We start from the raw sequence: 20662 nt of genomic DNA, 5'->3' as shown, positions 1-20662 counted from the left end.
GCCCACAGAGCACTGAGAGCTCGGCCAGCTGCTGGCGCTCCCTCAAGGCACTTGATATTAAAGGTACACTATTCTCACGACTTAGAAGATATTCTGTCAAGAATCGCTATCAACAGAAACTTATCATTCCAAGGCGACAATATCCGTATTTTTAGAGATTATCCTGCTGAGGTGGTTAAGAAAAGAGCACTTTTTAATGAGACAAGATCAATTCTGAGGAAGATCCCATCGCTCAGATTCGGAATGTTGTACCCGGCCAAACTGTGAGTCACCTACAAGCAGATAGAAACCTTTTATACTGATCACATTAAAGCATTCGAATTCGCCCGAGAGATTGAAAACTCGCTGAAGGGATGAATACCACTCCACGGCTGTAATCACTGGCAGAGAACTGATTGGGCTATAAGGCGTTATAATTTAAAGTTCCAAGACCAGTGAATAAGCTATATGACTATTAATCTTTATTAACTACTATTAATAAAAAAATATTATTAATCACTACCAATCAGAAGTTCAAGTAACACTTGACTCATGTAAATTTTACTTTTAACATTTAACTAATACACCCTAGGGGGGGAAACTGGCCTATTTTGGATTAAATTCCTTTGGGCCTGTCCTGTTTATTTCCCCTTGCTTCTAAAAATATATATATTTTAAAACCGGAAAGAAAAAAAAATAACTGTGTTAAAAAACGGAGCTAGTATTAATTTTTTTTTTACATCTCACGGAAGTCCTTAGATTTGTTGCCACCTTAGGGTGGCTAACACTAACTGCACTAATTGTAGTTGTAGTTTTAGTTGTTTCTTCTTTTTTCCTGCACTCTTTTAACCTTTTATATATTGATTTTTTTTTAGATTTAACTTTTATTATCATGTCATTTTTCAGAAATTATATACTTTAGGGAGATATTTCCGGGAGGCACTCTACGCTGTACAAAAGATCATCCACCCCTCATTCAAGAAAAATGTTGTAGTCCGGGTGCCAGACCATTTGCTTTATTATAGACCATTTATCGGTTAAGATGCAAGATTCTATTAGGAAAACAGGGGTTAAAGGTATTACATTTTGTAGTTGGAATGTCAAGGGTGTTAATGAACCAATTAAAAGAGGTAAAGTACTTTCACATTTAAAATCTATTGATGCAGACATAATGTTCCTTCAGGAAACTCATCTAAAAAATGTAGCACATAATAGACTGAAAGGCAAATGGATTGATAAAGTATTTCACTCATCGTTTCCCTTTAAATCAAGAGGTGTTGCTATTTTAATTCGTAAGGGTATACCATTTATAAATACTTCCTCTATAGTCGACACTGAAGGTAGATATGTGATATTAGTGGGAGAACTATATTCTACAAAATTGATATTGGTGAATGTCTACGCACCAAATTTTGATAATCCGTTATTTTTTTTAAAAATATTTAATACCATTCCAGAATTTGGACAATATAACTTGATAATTGGAGGAGATTTAAATTGTACATTAGATCCTTATTTGGATAGATCTTCAACTCAAAGGAAAACAAAATCCAAGTCGTGTGAATTATTAAACTCTTATATAAATAATGTAAATATAAAAGATGTTTGGAGGATTGATAATCCTTCAGGCCGAGAGTATTCACCTGTGCATAAAACTTATTCAAGAATTGATTGTTTCTTGGTGGACTCCAAACTTATTCCTTATACGTATAATTCAAAATATCATAATATTATTATATCCGATCATGCCCCTTTAACATTTAGGGTAAAACTCCAAGGAGTAACGGGGAAACAGACTAATTGGAGATTTAATCCGCAAATCTTAAATGAAAAAGCATGTTATGACTATCTTAAATCGCAATTTGAGATTTTTTTTAATGCAAATGACCTTCCTGAAACACCTGCGTCCCTGCTTTGGGAAACATTTAAAGCGTTTGTGAGAGGATGTATTATTGCTTTTCAAGCGTCTCAAAACAAGAAGAACCGAGCTGAACAGAATGACCTGGAAAGTCAGATAAGACAGTTAGACATAACAAATGCCATCGCTCCCTCTATTGAAATACATAATAAAATTGCAGTTCTCAAATATAAGTTAAATTATATCCTTTCAGCTCATATTTTAAGGCTTTTTCAATATACTAAACAAAAACATTTTGAATTTGGAGATAAACCACAGAAATTGCTAGCACGTCAACTCCGTAAATTAGAAGATGATTCTACAATTCATAAAATTAGATCAGAAAATGGAGATTTGCTTAAACTACCTAAGGATATTAATCAGAGATTTTTGCAATTTTATCAGTCATTATATTCATCAAAAATAACAGATACTTCTGCGCAGATGCAAAAGTTTTTGCAGGAATGTAACCTTCCTGGTTTGAATGTGAGTGATAGAAATTTACTGGGCGCAGAAATAACTATGAAAGACGTTGAAGAGACTATTAAATCCATGAAAAATGGGAAGACTCCTGGCCCTGATGGCTTAAATAATGAATTTTATAAAAAATTCAGTGGGTTGATCTCTCCACGTTTGCAAACTGTATATAGTCACGCCTTTAAACAACAGAGATTGCCACAAACTCTGACTGAATCAACAATAATCCTCATTCCTAAAAAAGATAAGGATTCTGAAGACCCTGGTTCGTATAGGGCGATAGCTCTTTTAAATACTGATCAGAAGATATTAGCGAAAATCTTAGCTCAGAGATTAAGTCTAGTTATAGACAAATTGATACACCCCGATCAATCAGGCTTTATAGCCAAACGATATTCATTTTTCAACTTGAGACGCTTGTTTAATATAATTTATTCAAATAGACTATTAAATGAAGATTTAGCAATCATCTCGCTAGATGCTGAAAAAGCATTTGATCAAGTAGAATGGCCCTATCTTTTCTCAGTGATGGAAAAATTTCAACTAGGTGAAAATTTTTGTGCATGGGTGAAACTTTTATATACATCCCCAACAGCTAGAATATTAACTAATCAAATGCTGTCATCTAAATTTCATTTAGCTAGGGGTTGTAGACAAGGATGTCCACTATCACCACTTTTATTTGCCCTTATTATAGAACCACTTGCTGAGAGTATTAGATCAAATTCAGATATTTATGGCTACAACACTAAACATACAACCAATAAAATTTCTTTATATGCGGATGATGTATCAATATATATTACAAAGCCAGAAATTAGCATTCCGAATTTATTAAATCTCATAACTCAATTTGGTTCATTTTCAGGTTATAGAATTAACTGGTATAAAAGTGAAATTATGCCAATAATGGAGCATAATCCGGCCATACTTCAACAATTTCCTTTTAAAATTGCCTATGAAAAGTTTAAATATCTTGGAATTTACGTGACTAGGAAATATACTTCTTTATTTAAATCAAATTTTCCTCCTTTACTTGCTAAATTACACAGAAATATCCAATTTTGGAAAACACTTCCTATATCATTAGTTGGTCGTAGTAATGCTATAAAGATGATCTTTCTTCCACAGCTACTATACTTATTTCAAGCAATTCCGATCTACCTTCCAAAAAAGTTTTTTAAAAAAATTGATTCAATTGTTACTAATTTTATTTGGGACTACAAGACTCATAGAATAAATAAAAGACACTTATGTAAGTCTAAAATTAATGGAGGAATTGCTTTACCTAACTTTTTATTTTATTATTGGGCGGTTAATATTAAAAATATAACCTGCTGGTTGGATGATTCTGATCAACAACCGGATTGGTTAAAGATGGAGAAAGAGGATTGCTTACCATTCGATATTGGTGCGATCCTCTTAGCTCCAATAAATTTAAATAAAAAAACATATGGAGGTAATCCCATTATACATAGTGTTATCCGTACCTGGAAACAATTAAAGCTTACGTTAAAATTGAGTAAATTATCTGTTTTCCTTCCTATTGCGAATAATCCTTCTTTTAAACCGTCTGTCTTAGATAGAGGCTTTGCTCAATGGAAAAGTTATGGAATCAAAAGGGTGGGAGATCTTTATCATAAGGGAACTTTTCTTTCGTTTCAGGAGTTACAGCAGAAGTACGGATTACATGTTAATAATTATTTTAGATATTTACAACTTAGAGATTATGTAAAATCACATATGCAAGAATATAAGTTTAGAGGTCCAGAAACACTTGATGTATGCCTGAATCGACATTATAACTCAAATAAATTAATATCTTTTATTTACAATATTCTCCTTGACATTGACATTCCGTCATCAGAATCTTATAGACGAGCATGGGAGGACGAATTGAATCAATTTATAATGCAAGATATATGGGATGAAAGCTTACAACATATACATCAATGTTCATTGAATACTAGACATTCCTTAATACAATTTAAAATAATACATAGATTACATTATTCGAAGACGAAATTAAATAGGATTTTTCCTAGTATCTCTCCTATGTGTGATAAATGTCAATTTCAAGAAGCTAATTTAACTCATATTTTCGTAACTTGTATAAAAATGCAAAACTTCTGGTTGGAGATTTTTTAAATAGTTTCTAAAGTTATTAATAAAAAATTAGATATGGACCCAAAATTAATTATATTAGGATTATCAGAACATACTACAAATTTTACAGTAAGTCAGGTACATTTTCTTGATTACAGTCTAATAACTGCGAAAAAACTAATACTTAAATTTTGGAAAAAACCAATTAAAATGTGGACTATGGAAATGACAGAGACCCTGCATTTGGAAAAAATAAGGTTTGCCTTAATCGACAAACCTGAGTTATTTTTAAAAATATGGTCTCCATTTATTGAACTTTTAGAAAAGTAAATGGGTTTGGCACAGGACTAAAATAAAAATAAAAAAATCTCTGGGGAAAAGGAATAGGTGATGTTTCGGGTCATGACCCTTCTTCAGACTCTGGAGTCTTCAGGAGTCCGAAGAAGGGTTTCGACCCGAAACCTATTCATTTTCTCCAGGGATGCTGTCTGTCCCGCTGAGTTACTCCAGCTTTTTGTGTCACACCTGAGGTAGATTAACACAAACACGTAGATGTTCAGTGTTTACCTTAGCTACCACACAGCTACTAACAGTAAAGAAAGAGTTTCCACATTGGGTGGGGCATTGAGTATAAGAATCAAGAGGTCAGGTTGCAGCTTTACAAAACCATTGATGGGCCACATTTGGAGTATTGCACGCAGTTCTGGTCGCACCTTGTACAGGAAGATTGGAGAGGTTTCCGAGGAAGTGCAGAAGAAATTTACCACAATGGTACTTGGATCAGAGAGTATTAGCTATCAGACGAGAATGGACAAAGTTGGATTGTTTTCTGTGGCGCGTCAGAGGTTGAGGAGAGACCTGATTGAAGTGTCTTAAATAGTGAGAGGCATTGATAGGGTAGAGAGTCAGAACCTTTCCCCCCCCCCAGGGTGGAAATGTTAAAGACTAGAGGACATAGCTTTAAGGTGAGGGAGGCAAAGTTTAAAACAGATGTGTAGGGCACGCTTTTTGACAACACCTTCTCCCTCAATGTTAACAAGGCAAAAGAGCTAGTAATTGACTTGAGGAAGGATGGCGCAGCACGTGTCCAATCAGCATCAATGGGGCCAAAGTGGATATAGTTAAATCTTCAAGTTCCTGGGTGTATATGGCAGCACTGTGATGCAGCGGTAGAGTTGCTGCCTCACAGCGCCAGAGACCCGGGTTCCATCCTGACTAAGGATGCTGTCTGCACGGCGCTTTTACATTCTCCCCGTGACCAGCGTGGGGTTTTCTCCGAGATCTTCAGTTACCCCTCACACTCCACAGACTTGTAGGTTTGTCGGTTAATTGGCTTGGTGTAAATTTAAATGATCCCTAGTTTGTGCAGGACAGTGTTAATGCGCGGGGATCACTGGTTGGTGTAAACTCGGTGGGCCGAAGGGCCTGTTTCCGCACTGTATCTCTAAACTGAACAAAACTAAACTAAATATCTCCAACCATTTTTCCTGGACTAACCAACCACATTGAAGATTAGGGATTTTGTGGAGCGTAGGAACAGGTCCTTGATGTTAGGACCTGATGTCTGTGTCAAACTTTTTGTCTCTATCTTCGGTTTAAATCAGCATCTGCAGTTCCTTCCGACATATATCAGGTGTGATACTGTTTGAATTAATTTATTGTCTTGCAGCTCAGTGGACAAGTGACAGCAATTTGGCTGCCACAGGTTCCTCTGTTTCGTTCCCTGGAACTGATAAGAAATTCAATAATTTGTACTGGGACTTCTCAGATTCCAGCAGGGTTCTCTTCATTACTGAAGTGCATGAAGGAAATCTCATCATATATGAAAAGTACAAGAATCGAATTAAAGTTAACATATCAAATGGATCATTTCAATTAAAAGATGTCAGAAAACCAGACAGTGGCCACTATTATATGATGGTGGACTTAGACCCACAGAGGACCAGAATTCTAAATCTTGAAATCATTGGTAAGTAGCCATAGAGTTTGTTATTATTTCAATTAAATGGTGACAGTGTGCTGAGGCATTTTCCATTTATTAATTGCCTTTAAGCTCAATTAAGTCAAGTTTAGTTCATAGATATAGACACTTTGGCCCACTGAGTTATTACTTGAAATTAGAGAGTTTAAAGTTCATACCATCGGGTTCTAAGATGCCTAAGTGGCATAGTGAAAGATATTTACAATATACATCAATGACTTGGATGAAGGGATTAAAAGTACCATTAGCAAATTTGCCGATGATACAAAACTAGGTGGCAGTGTGAACTGTGAGGAAGATGCTATGAGGTTGCAGGGTGACTTGGACAGGTTGTGTGAGTGGGCGGATGCATGGCAGATGCAGTTTAATGTGGATAAGTGTGAGGTTATCCACTTTGGTGGTAAGAATAGGAAGGCAGATTATTATTTGAATGGTGTCAAGTTAGGAAAAGGGGACGTACAACGTGATCTGGGTGTCTTAGTGCATCAGTCACTGAAAGGAAGCATGCAGGTACAGCAGGCAGTGAAGAAAGCTAATGGAATGTTGGCCTTCATAACAAGAAGAGTTGAGTATAGGAGCAAAGAGGTCCTTCTGCAGTTGTACAGGGCCCTAGTGAGGCCGCACCTGGAGTACTGTGTGCAGTTTTGGTCTCCGAATTTGAGGAAGGATATTCTTGCTATTGAGGGCGTGCAGCGTAGGTTTACTAGGTTAATTCCCGGAATGGCGGGACTGTCATATGTTGAAAGACTGGAGCGACTAGGTTTGTATACACTGGAATTTAGAAGGATGAGAGGGGATCTTATCGAAACGTATAAGATTATTAAGGGGTTGGACATGTTAGAGGCAGGAAACCTGTTCCCAATGTTGGGGGAGTCCAGAACCAGGGGCCACAGTTTAAGAATAAGGGGTAGGCCATTTAGAACAGAGATGAGGAAAAACTTTTTTAGTCAGAGTTGTGAATCTGTGGAATTCTCTACCTTAGAGGGCAGTGGAGGCCAATTCTCTGAATACATTCAAGAGAGAGCTAGATAGAGCTCTTAAGGATAGAGGAGTCAGGGGGTATGGGGAGAAAGCAGGAACGGGCTACTGATTGTGAATGATCAGCCATGATCACATTGAATGGCGGTGCTGGCTCGAAGGGCCGAATGGCCTACTCCTGCACCTATTGTCTATTGTCTATTGATATATAATATAAGAAGATAACTGCAGATGCTGTTACAAATCGAAGGTATTTATTCACAAAATACTGGAGTAACTCAGCAGGTCAGGCAGCATCTCGGGAGAGAAGGAATGGGTGACGTAAACGGTCTGAAGAAGGGTCTCGACCTGAAACATCACCCATTCCTTCTCTCCCGAGATGCTGCCTGACTTGCTGAGTTACTCCAGCATTTTGTGAAAGATTGATTATTGGACTTGACTGGAGCTTACAAGCTAATGTATGAACATTGTATTCTCCAATTTCAGGTGACGAACCTACTCCGATGACTATTTTCTTGAACACAATTTAATAATTGGGATTTAAGTTTATGTGATGTAATCCCTAAATCTGAAAATGAGCAGACCTGGAAACATTGATCTGTGAAGTTTAGTTTAGTTTATTGTTATGTGTACCGAGGTACAGTGAAAAGCTTTTTGTTGCATGCTATCCAGTCGGCCGAAAGACTATACATGATTACAATCAAGCCATCTGTGCAGTGTACACTTACAGGATAAATGGAATAACGTTTAGTGTAAGATAAATTCTAGTAACGTCTGCATAAAGACAGTCCGAGGGTCTCCAATGATGTAGGTGGTAGCTCAGGACCACTCTAGATGGTGATAGGATGGTTCAGTTGCTTGATAACAGCTGGGAAGAAACTGTCCCTGAATCTGGAGATATGTGTTTCACATTTCTGTATCTCATTTCTGATGGGAGAGGGAGCGTTCAGGGTTAGACTCATTTTTGATGATGCTGGTGGCCTTGCCGAGACAGCGTGGTGTAGAGAGAGCCAATGGAATGTCATTAATAGACATGAAAAGAATATAAGGTAGACACAAAATGCTGGAGTAACTCAGCGGGTCAGGCAGCATCTCTGGAGAGAAGGAATGGGTGACATTTCGGGTCAAGACCTTTCTTCAGACTGATGTCAGGGGAGGGGGCGGGACAAACATAGAATGTAGTCGGAGACAGTAGGACTAGTGGGAGAACTGGGAAGGGGGAGGGGATGGAGAGGGAAAGGAAGGGCTATCTGAAGTTAGAGAAGTCAATGTTCATACCGCTGCGGTGTAAACTACCCAAGCGAAATATGAGGTGCTGTTCCTCCAATTTGTGCTGGGCCTCACTCTGACAGTGGAGGAGGCCCAGGACAGAAAGGTCAGATTGGGAATGGGAGCGGGAGTTGAAGTGCTGAGCCACCGGGAGATCAAGCAGGTTAAGACGGACTGAGCGGAGGTGTTCAACGAAACGATCGCCGAGCCTGCGCTTGGCCTCGCCGATGAGGAGAAAGGATGTAGAGACGAAAAGAATGTAATCAGGCTGATGGCAGATGGTGGCTGAGAAATGTGAATCATTCTATTGTGGGAAGATGTTTGAGAAATGTCAACGTAACCTCGAGGGCATAGTCCTAAATGGGGTGTGAGAGAGATGGGGGTGAGAACCTCGTGACCTGGTATCAAGACAACAGCCTTTCCTTTCACATCCAAGGACCCAAACAGTCTTTCCAGGTGAGACAAAGGTTCACCTGCACCTCCTCCAACCTCATCTATTGCATCCGCTGCTCTAGATGTCAACTTATTTACATCGGCGAAACCAAGCGCAGGCTCGGCGATCGCTTCGCTGCACACCTGCGCTCGGTCCGCATTAACCAAACTGATCTCCCGGTGGCCGAGCACTTCAACTCCCCCTCCCATTCCCAGTCTGACCTTTCTGTCATGGGCCTCCTCCAATGCCATAGTGAGGCCCACCGGAAATTGGAGGAACAGCACCTCATATTTCGCCGTGGCAGTTTGCAGCCCAGTGGCATGAACATCGACTTCTCCAACTTTAGATAGTTCCTCTGTCCCTCCCTTCCCCTCCTCCTTCCCAGATCTCCCTCTATCTTCCTGTCTCCACCTATATCCTTCCTTTGTCCCGCCCCCCTGACATCAGTCTGAAGAAGGGTCTCGACCCGAAACGTCACCCATTCCTTCTCTCCCGAGATGCTGCCTGACCTGCTGAGTTACTCCAGCATTTTGTGAATAAAGCCTTTCCCTCAATGTCCGCAAGACAATGGAGATAGTGATCGACTTGAGAAAGGAAGTGGTTCACATGCCCCAGTCTGCAGTTATGGCGCCAAAGTAGAGATGGTTGAAAAATTTAAGTACCTCGTAGTAAATATCACCAGCAGCTCGTCCTGGACCACCCACATCGAAGCAAAGGCCAAGAAAGCCGGCCGACATTTCCACCTCCTCAGAAGGCATCGGAGCGTGGCCAGGGTGGTGTGTGTCTCCGATGATGCTGGCTGCCTTTTTGAGGCAGTGACTCTTGCAGATCCCTTTAATAAATCTGCAATTACTTTTGTATACTTGAGGTAAAAAAAAAGGATTTTGTGCCGTGGCTCATTGACTGTTGTTCTCCAGATCCTCTCTCCACACCGTCCATCTCCAGTGAATACAACCCTGAGACCCACATGGCTGTGCTGAACTGCACGGTGCAGAGAGGGAGAGCTACTTCCATTCTGTGGATCAGAGAAGGGGTTGTTCTCCCAGTGAGCCAACGGCAGTCCCTGTCTGATGGGAATGTAACTTTTACCATTTGGAACGCAGAGGGATCAGACTCTGGCTATTACACATGCAGCGTGGAAAACCAAGTCAGTCGAACCAACAGCACCTACCAGCTGATCATCAAGGGTAAGTCTACAGGGTTTTGGCAAAGGTCGATTGCACAAATGTTCACCATTTGACCCAGGTTGTTTATGCTACACAAGAAGTGGCATGGAGGTGCATCGGTACAGTTGCTGCCTTGTAGCTCTTACGGCGCCAGTGACCCAGGTTCGATCCTGGCTGCGGGCCGTTTTAAATAATAGAAGATAGACACAAAAAGCTGGAGTAACTCAGCGGGTCAGGCAGCATCTCTGGAGAGAAGGAATAGTTGACGTTTCGGGTCGAGACCCTTCTTCAGACTGAGAGTCAGGGGAAAGACGTACCTTGAACATCTGTACGGAGTTTGTTCGTTCTCCCCGTGACTTGCATGGGTTTCCTCCCACACTCCATAGATGTGCATGTTTGTAGGGTTAATTGGCTTGGTATCAATGTAGGATAGTGTTAATGTGCAGGGATCGGTGGTCGGTGCGAACTTGATGGGCCGAAAAGCCTGTTTCTGCGCTGTTTATCTAAACTAAATTAAATAAAACTAAAGAACTCCTCCCAACTCTTGTTATCTGACCTTATCAGCAGAAAATATCACTCCGTTCTCCCCAGTGTGTTTAACTTCTGGTTTAGTTTATAGATACAGAGAAACAACGCGGAAACATGTGCTTCAGTCTACTGAGTCCGCACTGACCAGGGATCCCCGCACACTAACACTATCTGCGGAATTCTCTGCCTCGGAGGGCAGTGGAGGCCAATTCTCTGAATGCATTTAAGAGAGAGCTAGATAGAGCTCTTAAGGATAGCGGAGTCAGGGGGTATGGGGAGAAGGCAGGAACGGGGTACTGATTGAGAATGATCAGCCATGATCACATTGAATGGCGGTGCTGGCTGGAAGGGCCGAATGGCCTCCTCCTGCACCTATTGTCTATTGTCTATCCTACACACACGAGGGACAATTTACAATTGTACTGATGTCAACTAACCTACAAACCTGCATGTCTTTGCAGTGTGGGAGAAAACCCACGCAGGGGAGAACGTACAAACTCCGTGCAGACAAGCACCCGAAGTGAGGACCGAACCTGGGGTCTCTGGCACTGTAAGGCAGCAACTCTACCACTACGCCATCGTGCAGCCCATGTTGTAAAGGTTGATTGCACAGAGGCTGGCCAAATGTCCCATGTTAATGTTTATGCTTCACAAGCCCCTCTCCACACTTGTTATCTGACCTTATCAGCATATGTTATCATTCCGTTCACTCCAGTGTGTTTAACTTCCCTAAGAAATACCCTATACAGTTTGCCCAAGGCACTCTACACTCCAAGCGTTGTTAGGCAGCGACTCTACCGCTGCGCCACCGTGCATCGTGCTCCATGCACGTGCAACAACAGCCCTGGTTCGCCGCTGCGAGAAGATAAGACAGCACTAAGAACTTCTGAAAGTTTGTCGGCACCAGAAACGTGCGGACTCTTTGTGTATTGACCAGGAGAAGTCTGCTGTGTGATTATGGATTGTACACCAGAATCAAAGAACTTCATTGTACCTAGATGTGTGACAATAAAATATCACTGAATCATTGCATTGAATCAAAAACAAGATAGATACAAAGGGAAGTCTTCTCCACATCGTAGACATTTAAATTAAAATCTACAGGAGGTAACCAAAGGTGATTTATTTTGTCGTAGGGTATGACTCCCATCCCAGAGCGTGGGTTGGATTGTACCTGTCCATATTCGTGGTGATCACATCGGTTCTCGTGTTCAGCGCTCTGTTGGTACATGGTGAGTATTCATTCTCTGGTAAAACCGTATCCTTGTATGTGGTGGTGTGGACTCAGTCAGAGGGTGGTGAATCTGTTGGATTCATTGCCACAGATGGCTGTGGAGGCCAAGTCAGTGAATATTTTTCAAGGCAGAGATAGTGCGGGTGTGAAGGGCTGTGGGGAAAAGGCAGGAGAATGGGTTTAAGAGAGATTGGTAGATCAGCCATGATTGAATGGCGGAGTAGACGTGCTAGGCTGAATGGCCTAATTCTGCTTCTGTGATGCACCACTACTGACTGCGACATGAGCGACAGGCACATTGAAACATCACCATCTCCTCGTTCCTCTCCAGTTCACAATGTCCCAATGTTGGGCCCCATCGCTATAGCATCAGTACATCTGGAATGAGACCCTGGAACTATCTGGCAAGGTACACTGTGAAAAGAGCTTCTCCCTAAGAAATGCAGCAGTTCAAGATATGGCAGATATTTAAACAACCTTTTCATTTCACTCCGTGGAAATTCATCCCAACTAGAATCAGGATCCCGGAGAAAACCGAAGATCTCGGAGAAAGCATAAGCAGGTCACGGGGAGAAAGTACAAACTCCGTACAGACAGCACCCGTAGTCAGGATCAAACCCGGGTCTCTGGCGCTGTAGCCACACGGCAACAACTCTGCCACTGCACCCCCCCTCCCCCCCAAGGATAGATATTGGGAATGAGTGGAGCGTGAGTATCAAAATAGAAAACATGCAAATATATTTACATTTTCGCGCTACTATAATATATTATGTGGTCATGGACTTTGATAGTGGGAATAAAGGCATAGACCAGTTTCTAAATGGGGAGAGGATTTGGAAATCAGCGGTGCAAAATAACTTGGGAGTGCTGGTGCAGGATTCTCAATCGGTGAATTTGCAGGTTGAAATGGTAGTAAGGAAGGCAAATGCAATGTGAGCATTCATTTTGAGTTGACTAAAATATAAAATTAGGGATGAAATGCTGAGGCTTTATAAGGCCACTGGTCAGATGCATTTGGAGAATTGTAAGCAGGGAAATCTCATTAACTTTACCGACTTTGGAGACATTCTCCTCCTCTCTCTGACGAGAGTTCTGCAACTCCCTACCGGAGGGGCCGCTGAGAAGCCGAGGGCGGAGCCTCGCGGGACGGAACCCGGGCCTCGCGGGTCGAGGGATCCAACGGCCAATGGCCCCTGGGTCTTTGGAGCCCGCGGCTGGGGCCCGGGTCGGTGCCACGGAGGCGTCCGGAGAGGACCCGGCGGCGATAGTGGAGAGGTTGGCGCGGTGACCGATGAAGGTGCCGACCGACGGACGAGGAAGGACCACGTGGGGATGAGGACGCCGCTGCCGGGGGAAGCAACAATGGCGGACCCAGCGTATGATCAGCGTTTGTCAGCACTGGGCCTGTACTCACTGCAGATTAGAAGAATGTGGGGACCTTATTGAAACTTACAGAACAGTGAAAGGCTTGGATGGAGTGGATGTGGAGAGGATGTTTCCACTAGTGGGAGAGTCTAGGACTAGAGGTCACAGCCTCAGAATTAAAGTATGTTCTTTTAGGAAGGAGATGAGGAGACATTTCTTTTGTCAGATGGTGGTGAATCTGTGGATTTCTTTGCCACAGAAGGCTGTGGAGGCCAAGTCAGTGGATATTTGTAAGGCAGAGATAGATATATTCTAATTTAGTACAGGTGTCAGAGGTTATGGGGAGAAGGCAGGAGAATGGGGTTCGGAGGGAGCGATGGTTCATGATTGAATGGCGTAGAAGACTTGACGGGCAGATTGGCCTAATTCTGCTCCTATCACTTATGACTTGAGGACCTTATGAAAACAAGAACAGTGCGAAATTCCTTCTGACATTCTCAGAGGCTGTGCATACATTTATTAGCGTCGTATCGTAGTGTTCACAGAAATATCCTTACATTAGGCACCCTCGTATATATGGGGTAAAAACGTATTTGAAGTGTGCGAGCACTGTGTGCAGTTTTGGTCTCCAAATTTGAGGAAGGATATTCTTGCTATTGAGGGCGTGCAGCGTAGGTTCACTAGGTTAATTCCCGGAATGGCGGGACTGTCGTATGTTGAAAGGCTGGAGCGATTGGGCTTGTATACACTGGAATTTAGAAGGATGAGGGGGGATCTTATTGAAACATATAAGATAATTAGGGGATTGGACACATTAGAGGCAGGAAACATGTTCCCAATGTTGGGGGAGTCCAGAACAAGGGGCCACAGTTTAAGAATAAGGGGTAGGCCATTTAGAACGGAGATGAGGAAGAACTTTTTCAGTCAGAAGGTGGTGAAGGTGTGGAATTCTCTGCCTCAGAAGGCAGTGGAGGCCAGATCGTTGGATGCTTTCAAGAGAGAGCTGGATAGAGCTCTTAAGGATAGCGGAGTGAGGGGGTATGGGGAAAAGGCAGGAACGGGGTACTGATTGAGAGTGATCAGCCATGATCGCATTGAATGGCGGTGCTGGCTCGAAGGGCTGAATGGCCTACTCCTGCACCTATTGTCTATTGTCTATTGAATATCTGCAGTTCTGCATATTTTATGAAGTGTGTAAAATTATGAATGAATTTTGATTTGTACGTAAAGAAGGAAAAAAACGCCATGATGTAAGTGAGTTCAAAGATTGTTATTGTTTTTTGGGGTCAGTTCTATGAGAATGGTGAATTAATCCTATGGTCCAGATGGACTAAATTTTATTCAGAATAAACATATTTCGCTTGGGCAGTTATGAATATTGACTTTTCACTCACTTCAGGTAGCCCCGGCATTCCCTCTCTCTCTCTCTCTCTCTATCCCTCCCCCACCCAAGTCGCACTAGCTTCTCATTTTCACCCTGCAAACAGCTAAGAATGGCCTGTTTCCTTTACCATCGTTACTTTTTTGCATATCTTTCATTCGTTGTTCTTTATCTCTCCACATCACCGTCTATATCTCTCGTTTCCCTTATCCTTAACCAGTCTGAAGAAGGGTCTCGACCCAAAACGTCACCCATTCCTTATCTCCAGAGATGCTGCCGGTCCCACTGAGTCACTCCAGCTTTTTGTGTCTCCTCTTTTGTAGAGCCCCTGCACGTAAGGTCATAAGGTCAAAGGGGGTGACGCACAGAGTCGCTCAAGCTTTCTGGAGGACAAGGAAGCTTCCGGCATACACTCGTCACACATACAACACGTACGTTCTTACCTGTGCTGCCTGTCCCGCTGAGTTACCCCAGCATTTTGTCTACCTTCGATTTAAACCAGCATCTGCAATTCTTTCCTACACGGTTTGTCCGTTCCACTGCAAAATCTCCTCAAGCTGTGTCCACTGTGAAGAAGTTCTCCTCCTCTCTCCGACGAGGGTTCAGCAACATTGTCTCTCACTGCTCCCCCTCTGTGATTCCGCTATGATATTTTGTCAGGCCAAACCCTTGGCCATCCTTTCCTCCTTAACTTCATCTAGCCTGGCTACACTCCCTGCCTCCATTGTCTTCCAATTCCAGCATCGACTGGTGTCCATAACCTTAAAGGCTTCACAGGAATCTCTTTTGACATCTAACCAGAGCCACTGCAATTGGTCTCCTGCATACCAAAGCAAGAAAAGAACTGTAAAATATAAGTCAACTCATTTTCGTTAAGCCCTCGAGAAAGACACAAAGTGCTGGAGTAATAGACAATAGGGGCAGGAGGAGGCCATTCAGCCCTTCGAGCCAGCACCGCCATTCAATGTAATCATGGCTGATCATTCTCAATCAGTACCCCGTTCCTGCCTTCTCCCCATAAGCCCTGACTCCGCTATCCTTAAGAGCTCTATCTAGCTCTCTCTTGGATGCATTCAGAGAATTGGCCTCCACTGCCTTCTGAGGCAGAGAATTCCACAGATTCACAACTCTCTGACTAAAAAAGTTTTTCCTCATCTCAGTTCTAAATGGCCTACCCCTTATTTTTAAACTGTGGCCCCTTGTTCTGGCCTCCCCCAACATTGGGAACATGTTTCCTGCCTCTAACGTGTCCAACCCCTTAATAATCTTATACATTTCGATAAGATCTCCTCTCATCCTTCTAAATTCCAGTGTATACAAGCCTAGTCGCTCCAGTCTTTCAACATATGCAGGTCAGGCAGCAACTCGGGAGAACATGGACAGGTGATGTTTTAAGCCGGGACCCTTCTTCAGATCAGTCTGAAGAAGGGTTCCAACCCGATACATCAACTGTCCACGTTCTTCAGGGATGCTACCTGACCTGCTGAATTATTCTGCCATACGTGCCTTTCTCTGGTCTTAACCAGCATCTGCAGTTCCTTGTTATTACAAGCCCCAAGGCTTGTGATTTGTGAGTTCTGCAGCTGGTATCTGGCTTGTCATCTGTCATCACAAGAGCATCTTAAACTTAAATATCATCTTCACCATCGAAAGAGGTTCCAAAGAACTCTACGACAAATGGCACAAAATAACACAAGGACAAATTAATCCACCCAATCAATGAGTAAGGGTAGAGAGAATGTGGGAAAGAAGTTACTGGGGGATATGGAGACATTCCCAGAGCTCAGAGCCAGAGCTCAGAACCAGAGCAGAGAGAATTATATTCCATAAGTCATTTCCAGAAAGGTGGAAACAAAATAGAAAATTTGAATAAAAAAGGTTTGCTTTACAAGGAGAGAAATATTGAGGAATATATCTTGTCTATTTTCAGCTATGTGTTGAATTATTTATTTTGATATGAATAATTAAAACAAAAACAGATTTATTTAAAAAAAAATTAAAACATTCTGCTAAATATCACTGTAAAGAGTTACAAGAGTGCTGATGCATAAAACATAGAAAATTTAAATGCTATATGTCAAATGGTGCTTTGGCCTTTATTTCCGAAAGGAAAAATAAAACCAGAATTTGAACCAAATAATAAAGAATAGTGAGATCACTCAGCAGTCAAGTAGTATTTCCTAGAATCCTAGAGGAATATAGCACCTAACAGGCCATTTGGCCCATCATGTCCTGCTAATCATCAACAATCTAGCAAAATCAATCTCACCTACAGTACTTCATTTATAGTCTTTTATGCCTTGGAAATTCAAACGTTCATCCAGCCCTGTCTAATGTCCCTCTGACAATGACCAACGTTGCATCCTCCATGGGGATCAGGCCCTGCAGGAAAGTCTCTCCCATTTTCATTAGTTCTCCCTACCTCTAATTGCACAAACCTGTCTTCTACAAGAATGAGCAAGTGTTGTGGATTATCCTGGGGTGGTGAGATTGACATGATTCAACAGGCCCCAAACAGTAGCCTTGACATAGGGTGCAAGTTGAATCAGGAGATAAAATTGGCGTGTCAAAAATGTAATGCTACGGTGGTTATGGGAGATTTCAACATGCAGGTAGACTGGGAAAATCAGGTTGGAAATGGACCCCAGGAAAGAGAGTTTGTAGAGTGCCTTCGAGATGGATTCTTAGAACAGCTTGTACTGGAGCCTACCAGGGAGAAGGCAATTCTGGATTTAGTGTTGTGTAATGATCCTGATCTGATAAGGGGACTAGAGGTAAAAGAGCCATTAGGAGGCAGTGATCACAACATGATAAGTTTTACTCTGCAAATGGAAAGGCAGAAGGGAAAATCGGAAGTGTCGGTATTACAGTATAGCAAAGGGGATTACAGAGGCATGAGGCAGGAGCTGGCCAAAATTGATTGGAAGGAGGCCCTAGCAGGGAAGACGGTAGAACAGCAATGGCAGGTATTCCTGGGAATAATGCAGAGGTTGCAGGATCAATTTATTCCAAAGAGGTGGAAAGACTCTAAGGGGAGTAAGAGACACCTGTGGCTGACGAGGGAAGTCAGGGACAGCATAAAAATTAAGGAGAGGAAGTATAACATAGCAAAGAAGAGTGGGAAGACAGAGGATTGGGACTCTTTTAAAGAGCAACAAAAGTTAACTAAAAAGGCAATACGGGGAGAAAAGATGAGGTACGAGGGTAAACTAGCCAATAATATAAAGGAGGATAGCAAAAGTTTTTTTAGGTACGTGAAGAGGAAAAAAATAGTCAAGGCAAATGATGGTCCCTTGAAGACAGAAGCAGGGGAATTTATTATGGGGAACAAAGAAATGGCAGACGAGTTAAACCGTTACTTTGGATCTGTCTTCACTGAGGAAGATACACACAATCTCCCAAATGTTCTAGGGGCCGGAGAACCTAGGGTGGTGGAGGAACTGAAGGAAATCCACATTAGGCAGGAAGTGGTTTTGGGTAGACTGATGGGACTGAAGGCTGATAAATCCCCAGGGCCTGATGGTCTGCATCCCAGAGTACTTAAGGAGGTGGCTCTAGAAATAGTGGAAGCATTGGAGATCATTTTTCAATGTTCTATAGATTCAGGATCAGTTCCTGTGGATTGGAGGATAGCAAATGTTATCCCACTTTTTAAGAAAGGAGGGAGAGAGAAAACGGGTAATTATAGACCAGTTAGTCTGACATCAGTGGTGGGGAAGATGCTGGAGTCAATTATAAAAGACGAAATTGCTGAGCATTTGGATAGCAGTAACGGGATCATTCCGAGTCAGCATGGATTTACGAAGGGGAAATCATGCTTGACAAATCTACTGGGATTTTTTGAGGATGTAACTAGGAAAATTGACAGGGGAGAGTCAGTGGATGTGGTGTACCTCGACTTTCAGAAAGCCTTCGACAAGGTCCCACATAGGAGATTAGTGGGCAAAATTAGGGCACATGGTATTGGGGGTAGGGTACTGACATGGATAGAAAATTGGTTGACAGACAGAAAGCAAAGAGTGGGGATAAATGGGTCCCTTTCGGAATGGCAGGCAGTGACCAGTGGGGTACCGCAAGGTTCGGTGCTGGGACCCCAGCTATTTACGATATACATTAATGACTTAGACGAAGGGATTAAAAGTACCATTAGCAAATTTGCAGATGATACTAAGTTGGGGGGTAGTGTGAATTGTGAGGAAGATGCAATAAGGCTGCAGGGTGACTTGGACAGGTTGTGTGAGTGGGCGGATACATGGCAGATGCAGTTTAATGTAGATAAGTGTGAGGTTATTCACTTTGGAAGTAAGAATAGAAAGGCAGATTATTATCTGAATGGTGTCAAGTTAGGAGGAGGGGGAGTTCAACGAGATCTGGGTGTCCTAGTGCATCAGTCAATGAAAGGAAGCATGCAGGTACAGCAGGCAGTGAAGAAAGCCAATGGAATGTTGGCCTTCGTAACAAGAGGAGTTGAGTATAGGAGCAAAGAGGTCCTTCTACAGTTGTACCGGGCCCTGGTGAGACCGCACCTGGAGCACTGTGTGCAGTTTTGGTCTCCAAATTTGAGGAAGGATACTCTTGCTATGGAGGGCGTGCAGCGTAGGTTCACTAGGTTAATTCCCGGAATGGCGGGACTGTCGTATGTTGAAAGGCTGGAGCGATTGGGCTTGTATACACTGGAATTTAGAAGGATGAGGGGGGATCTTATTGAAACATATAAGATAATTAGGGGATTGGACACATTAGAGGCAGATAACATGTTCCCAATGTTGGGGGAGTCCAGAACAAGGGGCCACAGTTTAAGAATAAGGGGTAGGCCATTTAGAACGGAGATGAGGAAGAACTTTTTCAGTCAGAGGGTGGTGAAGTTGTGGAATTCTCTGCCTCAGAAGGCAGTGGAGGCCAGTTCGTTGGATGCTTTCAAGAGAGAGCTGGATAGAGCTCTTAAGGATAGCGGAGTGAGGGGATATGGGGAGAAGGCAGGAACGGGGTACTGATTGAGAGTGATCAGCCATGATCGCATTGAATGGCGGTGCTGGCTCGAAGGGCTGAATGGCCTACTCCTGCACCTATTGTCTATTGTCTATTGTCTATGGCAGTGTATGTATGTTGTGGTATGTAGCGTGAGGTTTGCAGCTGCAATACGTTTATTGGGATGAAGTTAAGTACCCTGATGTGATTAAGCACTGTAATTATGTGGTGCCATTCATAATGATTTTTGGTTGGGGCTGAGGTGTTGCAAGTTTGGTGGCCATTTTGGCTTCGGAGTCTCTGGCTGAATTCTGGCCAAAAACTACGACAAAACTACGACCGAAGATGGTCCCGATGAACAGGCAGCCATAGTAAGTGCTTTCTCGAAGAGAAGTGAGCATTTAGCTGACGGCCCACTTTCAGTCAACCCCCCACCATGTGATTCGTCATGCATGATGAGAAACTAGGAGCCGACGGAAATAGAAAAGAAAAATCAACATTAGCAAGGTCATGTTGCAACTGCGCAAGACATTGGAGAGATCGCATTTGAGTATCGTGTCCAGTTCCGGTCATCCTTATATAGGAATTATGTTGTTAATCCAGAATGGAGGGTGGTGGGGAGGGTGCTCTTGTAATTGAGAAGATAAACACAAATTGCTGGAGTAACTCAGCGGGACGGGCAGCATCTCTGGAGAGAAGGAATGGCTGACGTTTCAGGTTGAGACCCTTCTTCAGAATTCAGGGTCTGAAGAAATGTATCATTCCAAAACGTCACCCATTCCTTCTCTCCAAAGTTACTGCCTGTCCCGCTGAGTTACTCCAGCATTTTGTTTTGTATCTTCGGTTTAAAACAGTAACTGCAGTGCCTTCCTACATATCTTGTATTAGAGAATTTACATT

The 20662-nt window shown here is 42.6% G+C and overlaps 1 protein-coding gene across 6 annotated transcripts in view; it reads left to right on the top strand.

Annotated features, from left to right (window-relative positions):
* The window catches only part of LOC144590066 (CD48 antigen-like), a 40840-nt gene that overhangs the window by 7859 nt on the left and 12319 nt on the right, over window positions 1–20662 (top strand). For 4 of the 6 annotated variants that reach the window (XM_078394933.1, XM_078394929.1, XM_078394931.1 and 1 more), the window contains 3 exons: window positions 6129–6428; window positions 10038–10307; window positions 11951–12046. In XM_078394933.1, the coding sequence (XP_078251059.1) occupies window positions 6129–6428; window positions 10038–10307; window positions 11951–12046 (666 nt within the window). Of the gene's footprint in view, window positions 1–6128; window positions 6429–10037; window positions 10308–11275; window positions 11746–11950; window positions 12047–20662 lie in introns of those variants that run through there. The other 2 variants (XM_078394935.1, XM_078394934.1) reach the window with 2 other exon arrangements.

The sequence above is a fragment of the Rhinoraja longicauda genome, unplaced genomic scaffold (genome assembly GCF_053455715.1).
Source record: "Rhinoraja longicauda isolate Sanriku21f unplaced genomic scaffold, sRhiLon1.1 Scf000113, whole genome shotgun sequence".
Lineage (NCBI taxonomy): Eukaryota > Metazoa > Chordata > Chondrichthyes > Rajiformes > Arhynchobatidae > Rhinoraja > Rhinoraja longicauda.
This window is presented reverse-complemented; position numbering and strand designations above follow the sequence as displayed.